Source organism: Molothrus ater, chromosome 7 (assembly GCF_012460135.2).
Source record: "Molothrus ater isolate BHLD 08-10-18 breed brown headed cowbird chromosome 7, BPBGC_Mater_1.1, whole genome shotgun sequence".
In the NCBI taxonomy this organism is placed as follows: Eukaryota; Metazoa; Chordata; class Aves; order Passeriformes; family Icteridae; genus Molothrus; species Molothrus ater.
Genome location: NC_050484.2, coordinates 2,901,554 through 2,910,442, shown reverse-complemented (window position 1 = coordinate 2,910,442; position 8,889 = coordinate 2,901,554). Strand labels below are relative to the sequence as shown.

Sequence of the window (8,889 nt, the reverse complement as noted above, 5' to 3'; positions counted from 1 at the left end):
CTTCCTGGCTGGCCCCTTTGCTGTGCTAACCCCAACCCTGGCCTCTGACTGTTCTCTGTGCTGTTGCTTCCAGTAAATTATCATTGCTTGGAGTTTTACTTTAAAAGTTGGGGTTGGGGACTCTTCGACAGAGGTGAGTCCACAATGTTCCTTACATGTCTTCTGTGTCCTGCTGTTGTGGCTGCAGCTGGCACAGACCCTGCTGTGAGGTTCTCCTGGGAATTCCTCTGTCCATTCTTTACCTGCATCTTCTGCAGCATTGGCTGAAACAGAGGCTGGCAGTGAGAACCTGGCAGCTCCTGTTCTGTGGATTCCCCTGATCCTTGTTTGCTGTCCTTGGGGCACTGTTTGTTTTACTGAGGGCAGTTAATAGGTACTGATCTTCAGCTGAGATCTGCAGGAGATAGGAAATGTCTGCCTCAGCTGATAGCTCTGTAGGACCTGCCTGCTCCCTTCTCTTGCATGACTTGTACACAACATCTCAGCACCTGCAGAGGGATGGTTTTGCCTCCTGCTGCGCCTGTGGTAAGGTTAAAGGACAGGCAGGAGTTGTCAGAGGGGGAAAATTGGATTGTTTAATGTCCCAAACCACAGCTCTTGACGATCCTGCCTCAGGTGAGTGGATACAGGTTGATAAAAATCTCTGGTCTGGTTCCAGGTGTGAGGTGACTTCACAGGAATGTCTCTGGGGATGGCTGGTCCCCTGGGCTGCAGTGACAACTCCAACCAGCCTGGCACCTTCCCCCTGAAGGAAGCTTCCCCTGAAGCTGTGGGAGTGGTTGTAGGAAAGGGCTGTGGTGGTCTCAAGGTGTCCCTCCTGAAGCCTCCTGCTCTGCTTCTGCCTTGGATGTTGGCAGGGATTAACAGCACACTGTGAGCTCTGCTTGGTGTCATTTCCCAGAGGGAAGGGAATGTAGGGAACGTCCCTTCAGCTGCTGTGTCCTGAGGAGCAGCTGCTGCCAGGCTGGGATTTGCACTGTCACCTCTGGCACCTTACCCCTGGCAGGACAAGGTGCCACAGGTGACAGTGGCTCCCAAAATGTGGATGTGAGCAGAGAGGAATCATTCTGGGCCCTGGCAGCCAGTAACAGGGGTTTTATTTTCTTCTGCAGCCACCAAGGCACTTTGCCCTGGAGTAGAGAGCCCTGACTCTGGTTGTTCCTGGGCTCTACCCAAAGCTGAGCAGACAAGCCCTGTGGAGATGTGCCTCCTGTTTTGGAAATGAACTGCCAAGAGCTTAAATTCTGCAGGGCTTGGCATAGCTGTGAGCACCATGTGCTTTAAGGCACAGACAAACCTCTACAGGGAGCTTGGGGGAAAGTGCTGTTTAAATGGTTTTATCTTGAAATGCTCCCTGTGGGCAGGGGAGGTGTTTGCTGCTGCTACAAGAGATGTGGCAGAAAAGAGGAGGTGGGCTCTGACTCCCTTCAGTGTGTTGGTGAATTATTTGGTGACAAAGTGAAAGGATCATTGCAGAGTTGTTCTCTGGTCCAAAAGCTGTAGCCCTCACTTGGGAAAACCAATCTGGTTTAATAGGAAATGACTCCTCTGTGTCTCTGTCTAGGCCAGTTGTAGTTCTCAGGATTTTTAGGGACGTGTTTGGCTTTGGAGCACTGGTGAGGTAGAACTGAGTGCTGCTGCAATGATCCTGCTCTTTACAGAGGTTTGGGGAGCTCTGTAGGTAGCAATCCCTGCTGGCAGCTGCCATATGCCAAGAAGCCAAATGGAGTTTTCATGTGATGCTTTATTGGGTGCAGAGAATGCCGGTGCCTGGAGCAGTACAGTGCGTGTGCAGCCCAGGGGAGGGGGCTCAGCAATCCTGACAGGACCTCCCTGGCATTTGCAAAGGCTGGACAGGTCCTGGCAGAGCAAGCAAAGGGACTCACTGCTGGCTTGGCTCACTCTCATCCAAAGGGTTGTGAGGAGCATTTTGTTACCTCCCTCCCCGCCATGAGGTAGAAGCACAGGAGACAAGAAAGGGGCCTGTGCCTGTAACAGCCAGGCTTAGACCCACAGCTGGTGCCTGTCTCCTGCTGGGTTTTGAAGCTTTGGACACATTGAAATTCACAGGTTTGGACCGTCTCGCTAATTCTGGCACCTCAGCCACGGGAAGCTTATTGAATGCTAGCTATGGAACCAGCTCTAGCTCAGTTCATGTGCAAAGCAGGGGCTGTTTGCCTTTCCCTCCCTTCCCCTGTTGCCCCAAAGCAAGCCTGTGCCTCCTGCCCATGCCATACCTACCACTGTCTGTGCTCTACGGGGGCAGGGGTGCAGCTGGAAGCCTTTCTTTAACAAACTGCTCTAGCAATATTCTCTCCAGGTTTACTCCACTCTTCTTGGGGATGTTTGCTCCATCTTGTGTTACTCCAGCTCTGAATCATCCCGCTCAGAATTATCCACCTCAGAATAATCCAGCAGAGAATAATCATCTTCATCCTAAATTCCACGGCAGCAAAGAGAATCACTTAAACTATTTGTCTGGTTTGTAAATCTTTTTATTAAAAGAGTTGGTTTTTTTTTTCCTCTTCCACAGTAGTAAAGCTTTGGCACTTACAGTATAAAAATAATCACTGATCATAATTACACCAAATTCCTCTTTTGTCATCTGCATACTAAGTGTCTTCCATACATTTTATTCCCATATAAAAACACTTGGAAGGTCAGGGGAACAAAACTGATAAATAACAGTATGAGATACAAAGATACAGCTAGAAAAATACTAGGATCATCAAGAAAGAATTAGGACTGTGCATATTTTAAATATCACAGTGATTGGATTTGCTGTTCCTATCTTATTGCTGGCTGCACGCTTATGTGAAAGCAGAAGTGTTTGGTGGACTTTCCTATCCCTAAACCTCAGTATTGCTGTACTCAAATGTTCTTGCATAGCACGGGATCCTTGAATTTCTGCACCCACCCTCCCCATCAGTATTTTGATCCCCCACCAAATTTGTGATTTAGAACCTCTCCCCCTCCTCCCCTCCTTTTTTTTTTTCCTTGCCCTCTTTAAATTTGAAAATATTGACTGGAATTCAACCCTTTGAGCAAAACCAAGACAATCGCTATCAATCATGAGAAAAGTCTGAAACACTCCAAGAGTGGCGCTTGGAGAAGCTGTGAGTTGAGCTTAAGCTGGGAAAATGGCTCCAGAGCAGGGAGCCATTGTCACTAGATGCACTTTTTTGCTAGCATCACTCCAGTTTGGATGGTACTCGTGGCACATAGGGGTTTACACTTTGGTTTGTCTGTTGCCATGGCCGCAAGCAGTCTCGCTGGATGTTACTTTCCCCGTGGATGTTGTGTGTCTGCCTGTACATCTAGGGGCATGAAACACTCAATGGGGCAGTTGACGTTCTGTCGGGAGGGAAGGAAATCAGTTAGAGCTCTGTCCTGGGTGTGCTTTGTGCTGGGAGCTGCTGGGGCCATTCCCCAGCACAAAGCACACAGCTGGAAACCACTCCATGCACTACTGCCTCAGAGCATGCATCGAGGCCCTGTGGGACTGTGGCACTGCCCATGTGTGTGTGGGGATGAGCTCAAGCAGGTGTGTGTGTCCTGGGGGCTGCCATGCACTACCAAGGGAGCACCAACCCGCAGCTGCTGCAGCCCTGCAGCCACCCCGCCACCTGTGCCAGCCTCACAGCAGCATGAAGGGGCAAAGAAGGAAAGCTGTACTCACAGTGTTGGTGGCCTGGTGGTACCTCTGTGTGAACTGGGTGTAGGTGTGGCCAGCAGAGCCCTCGGGAGCCACCTCCACGCTGGGCCTGCGGCAGTTGTCACAGCGCCAGCCCTGTGGGGACACAACGAGACTGTCAGTGGCCTGGCCAAGGAGCTGCCAGGGCTCAGAATCCAGTCCCTAAAGCTCATCCCATTCCACTCCCCTGCTGAGAGCAGAGACACCTTCCACTAGCCCAGGCTGCTCCAAGCCCCATCCAACCTGGCCCTGGACACTTCCAGGGATTCAGGGACAGCCACAGCTGCTCTGGGCACCCTGTGCCAGGGCCCCAGCACCCCCAGAGGGAAGAATTTCTTCCTGATATCCAATCTACATCTACTCTCCTTCAGCTTAAAGCCATTAATCCATGATCATTCATACATGAGGCTAGAGCCACCAGCACCGGTGAGGCTGCTCCTGTGTTACACCAGACAGGCACCAATGCAAGTACTGCAGCTCTCCTAATTACTTTTCTCCTTGTTTGGGCCCTTGCATGACCTGAAACCCAGCAGTCTGGTAAGTGCAGCCCAGCACAGCCTCCCCTGTGTCCAACATCACACCTCCCTGCTGCTTACCTGCTGTCCTCCATAGCAAGTGCAGGAGCAGATGGCCCCAAAGTATTCCTTCTGCCACTGCTCCCCAACGTGGTACATCTTCCCATCGTCATAGCACGTGGTCTCATCTGTGAGGGCACAGGCAGAGCTCAGCTGCAGGGCCTGGGCTGGGCTTTAAGCATTCCCAAAGCATTCCCAAAGCAGCCTGGTGATCAGCAGGGAGCCCCTGGGGAAGTGTGCTCCCCTTGTCTGAGCAGAGGCTCCCTACCTGGCAGGGGAACATCAGACATGTTCACAGCTCTCCAGACACTTAACCTACAGCAGGGGGTATTCTCCTGACATGAGCAATGCAGTTTGAGTGACAGTGTGAAGGCCAGAGGAGCCTGAGGCAGCAGGCCCAGCAGGAATGTCCAGCTGGGGCAATCCACCCCTCTGAGACAGCGACATGTCCCTGGTGTGCAGCTCCAGGGCCAGAGGCACACAGGTGCTCAGTGTGCTGTGACCTGAGCTAACTAAAGGTTTTCTTCTTTTCAAGCCCAGGAATGTGAGATTTATGCCTCCATCTCCTGTGAGAACAGACTGAAGCTGTCACCAGTTCAGCCTGAACCAGGCACACTGACAGTCTGCTTGTCCCCCTGGCAGGACAGAGCTGGGATGCTGAGACCTGCTGAAGGAGAGCTCAGACTAACAGCAAAGACACTTACGAGGTTCACACTTGAATTCTCCTTTTCCATTCCCAAGGCAGGTGCAGCTCATCATCTGGCCATTCTCCCCTTGCCTGTCCCACTTCTCCCCAATCTTGTAGTTAACTCCATTGTCATGGCACCACTCTGGAGAAGGCAGGGGAACAAGAATCAGGAGTTATCCCACAGGCAGCAGGAGGAAAAGAGCATGGCATTGTCTCAGGAAAGGCAGGAGAAAGAATCTTCTCAGCTCATCTAAGTCCCAAGGAGGAAATGGGTTCAGCTCCTGCAGTTTTTAACCGCTGAAGGCTGTTTCAGCTCTGGAAAATGTGTAGAGGCTCTTGGGGAAAAAGTAGGATGTGACAAAGAGTGGAGAGAGGAGGTTTGGTTCACAGGAGATGAAAAGAAATGAAAAGGAATTTAATAGATGTGGGGTAGGAAAGGAGAGAAAAATATTTAAATGCTCTTTTTTGTGCAAATACCCAGCATAAAATTTACCACAATCTTACAAGACACCATGGACAAGCCATGTGTATCAAATACTGAAATATAAATATTAATCCTGTAAAATAAGCATCTTTTCCTGTAAAATTAAGTGTCTCTACATAGACTCCTCTGAATCTATGCAAATTGCAGAAATACTCTCTCTGCTGAGCTTATTCCACAATTTAAAAGCCTCATTTCAATTAGCTGGGTATGTTTTGTGTTAAACTGCTCAATGACAGACTTTTGTTCCATTCCCTTGTGTCAGATGGATTTTTTTTTTCCATGTAAACCACACAGTTCTGCAAAGAATAAAACTTAATGCCCTGGGCAGAAGTGTTAGAAAAATTAGTTAGAAAACTGGTTTTGCAAGCTGCTTTGCAAAGGCTGCCTGCAACACAAACCAGATTTATTGTAATACCAGCACTGGCTGTAACACTCACTGAAATCCACACTTTCCCATATTAGCTAGACATGTCTGGCAAGGTAAAACATCTCTTATCAATACAATACTGATTGTTGCTGATGGCAATTCTAGATTAGCTGCAAAGCTCAGAGGTAACCAAAGTTTTCCATCACTTCTCACGATGCAAAACATCGCTTTGGTTTAAGATCCTGCCTTCATTTGCATCATGTTTGGACCAGGCTGAGTCTGTCAAACATGGCACTGCTGCTGGGGGAGAGTGGGGATGGGGATGGTTAACAGCAAGCTACTCACTAGAAGAGTCACATCTGAAATGGCCACTGCCAAAGCCCAAACACTGGCACCAGAGCTTAAAGCCAGTTTCAGATAAGCGCTCCCATTCCTCGCCAATGGAATAGAAGGAGCCAGTGTAAGTATCAAAGCAGGTGTCCTCAGCTGGCTGGTTTAATCCTTCAGACACTGCAACAGAAAGAGGAGAAACAGGCATCACACACAGCAATGGGAGCTGCTGACAGACAGACTGATTTTCAGTGAACACACACGTTTTTCTTCTTGTAATATCCTGGCAGTAATGGAGTTACCCCATGGACATATACTTGATGGTTGTCAGCAGCCCAGCTCCCTGTGATTTATTTTCCATTTGCATGTGTCAGAGCAGTTGAATGATAAAAAACCTGACATGAAGGCTATTTTCATTTTGATTTGCCAAGTTTCAAGCAAGTGTGAGTTTCTGCATTTGCTGCTGGTGAGGAACAACTTGATTCTTGCCTGTCTTCAGGAGAAAATGTGCTGTAAGATGCTGAGGAACAGCAGGGGGTTGGTAGCCGCATGTGCACCTTTTTGGGGTGCTGGGGTTCTGTGTCATGGCAGGGGGTGGGAGAAGAAGAGCAGACCCTGTAGCTGGGCAGAGTCATTGGTCACCTTAGGAGTGTGCCTTGGCTGGTGGGTGCTTTACAGCCACCAGTTCAGGGGGTGATGATCAGGGTCAGGAGCTGATGGTCCAAAACCTCACAAATCACTTGTCCCAGTGTCCTGCTATGAACTGTCCTTGTCAGAAGTTTCCTTTCTGAACTGTTGTCAAGCTTGGGCACCAGGCAGGTGACCTTGAGTAAGGGGAATGAGGCAGGGGCTGCACAGGTCCAGCCAGGCTCCCTAAGGCTGTTCCTTACCAGTATTGCCAACTGTGACCATCTCCTCCAGCACCTTCTGTCTCCGGTGGTCCTTCAGAGCTTCCACTATGATGTTGTAGGTGGCCCCTCTTGTGAGACCCTTGAGCGTGGCACTAGAGGAAGTGCCAGGAACCCTGAACTGCAACAAGAGACAATGCCAGGTCACCAGAAAGATGGTAACACCCTGTAGGTGTTACCTCTCTCACAGGAAAGGCAGGGTGTTTAGGATGACGCCTATGCTCTGTACCATGATGGAGCCAGACCACTCCCCTTAGATACTCTGAGAACTTCAGATAATACCAAGTTAGGCAGAGCTACTCTGGACTATGGATCATGAGGGGTTACTTTTGCCATTTCGAGGAAACCAAGGGAGACTTCTAGGAAAAGTGCTGTAGCTTGGAGAAGCAGCACCTCAATCTCTGAAACTCCCACTCAGCTTGCTGCCCCCTTCCCTGGTGAAACATCACTGCTGTCAGCATTTCCAAGCTTTCTGGTTTCGCAGTTTTATCCTGTAGCCTTTTCTATAAAGGCGATGAGGAGGCTTTCATCCACTCTGGTCTCAGCTACATGTTAGACAGATTCTTTAGGCTAATTCCTGCCACTCCCTTTCTCAGAATCTCTGCTGGTCAGTGACTCTGAGATCTGTACAAGCCTCTTTTCCCAGCCTGGCAGTCAAAGGAGGAGTCAGAATTCTTCTGTTCTCCTTCTTAAGGTTGTTTATTGTTTCTTATCTATAAAATTCTTTTCTCCAGGTCTGTCTGGCAGGTCAGGTTGAGGCACACTGGTGTTATCTTTTTATACTAAAAACTACGTGTACATTATTTACCATAATTTCCCAATGCCTATCACCTATGTCAGACAGTGAGCTTCTGCCTCAAACCAATCCAAAAGCGCCACCATCACAGGAGAAGATGGAGGCCAAGAAGAAGGAGAAGGAGGAATCTGGGCATGTCCAGTCTATCTTGCCTCCTGAACCCTCATTCTAAAAACCCCAAAAAAATCTATTTTTCACCCTGTGATAAATTCACTATCATTCTACTTAAACTTTCGTGGCTTGTAAATCCTCATATAAGGTCAGTAATTTTTTGGGTCAAGATCAAAGGCACAGGGGTCTTGGGCCAAGGTCTCCTGGCAGGGTCTTAAGTCCTCCAGGGCAGTCAGAGGAATTTTTTGGGTTCTGACACCCCTTAGCACAGCAAAGGCACTGTTGCCCCAAGAGCCCCAGGTAAAGTGTCACCACCTCTGCTCTGAGACAGCCCGTTACCTGCAGCGTGTCCTCATCCTGGCTGACGGGCTGGCAGGAGATGATGTACTCGGAGCTCTCCAGCAGGGGCCTCCAGGAGATGGTGGTGTGGGACAGGGCCTCCTGGCTGTCGTTGCGCCGGGGCCTGTGCGGGTACGAGGGCTCCACCACGATGGGCACCTGGTAGCCGGGCACCTCGATGGCCTCATCCACACTGGGCAGCCTGGAGCCCGGCCTGAGGGGAGTGGCTGTGGTGGGCCCGGGCCGCCGGTAGCCGTGCTCCTCAAAGAAGATTTGCTGGCCCTGGTGTCCCACCGTCTGAGGGTGCCCAGAGGAGCCTGGAAGTTGGATCCCATTGCCATTGTCGTACCTGTTGTTGGTGAGGTAAGGGGTCCCCTCGTCAATGGAAGGCACGTCCAGGATGTCGGGCTGGTTGGGGTGTGGTCTGCTGATCAGTGTGGGGAGCTCATCTGGCAAAGAAAGGTTGGAGGCCGTCAAGCAAAGCAACAAAAAAGCTGCATTACACCACTCCAAGCATCAAATATTAGCCATTACACTTTTTATGACCCTGCCCTGATAGTAAGGTAATTTCCCTCTCTGCATCTTTCACACCTTTGT

The 8,889-nt window shown here is 49.9% G+C and overlaps 1 protein-coding gene across 1 annotated transcript in view; it reads right to left on the bottom strand.

Annotated features, from left to right (window-relative positions):
• Positions 1-2,473: 2,473 nt before the first annotated feature.
• Positions 2,474-8,889, bottom strand: part of FN1 (fibronectin 1) — a 51,743-nt gene continuing 45,327 nt past the window's right edge. Inside the window, 7 exon segments of the mRNA XM_036386785.1 lie at positions 2,474-3,354; positions 3,680-3,790; positions 4,291-4,397; positions 4,974-5,099; positions 6,154-6,318; positions 7,029-7,167; positions 8,293-8,741. Coding sequence (XP_036242678.1) covers positions 3,280-3,354; positions 3,680-3,790; positions 4,291-4,397; positions 4,974-5,099; positions 6,154-6,318; positions 7,029-7,167; positions 8,293-8,741 — 1,172 coding nt within the window. The 3' untranslated portion in view covers positions 2,474-3,279.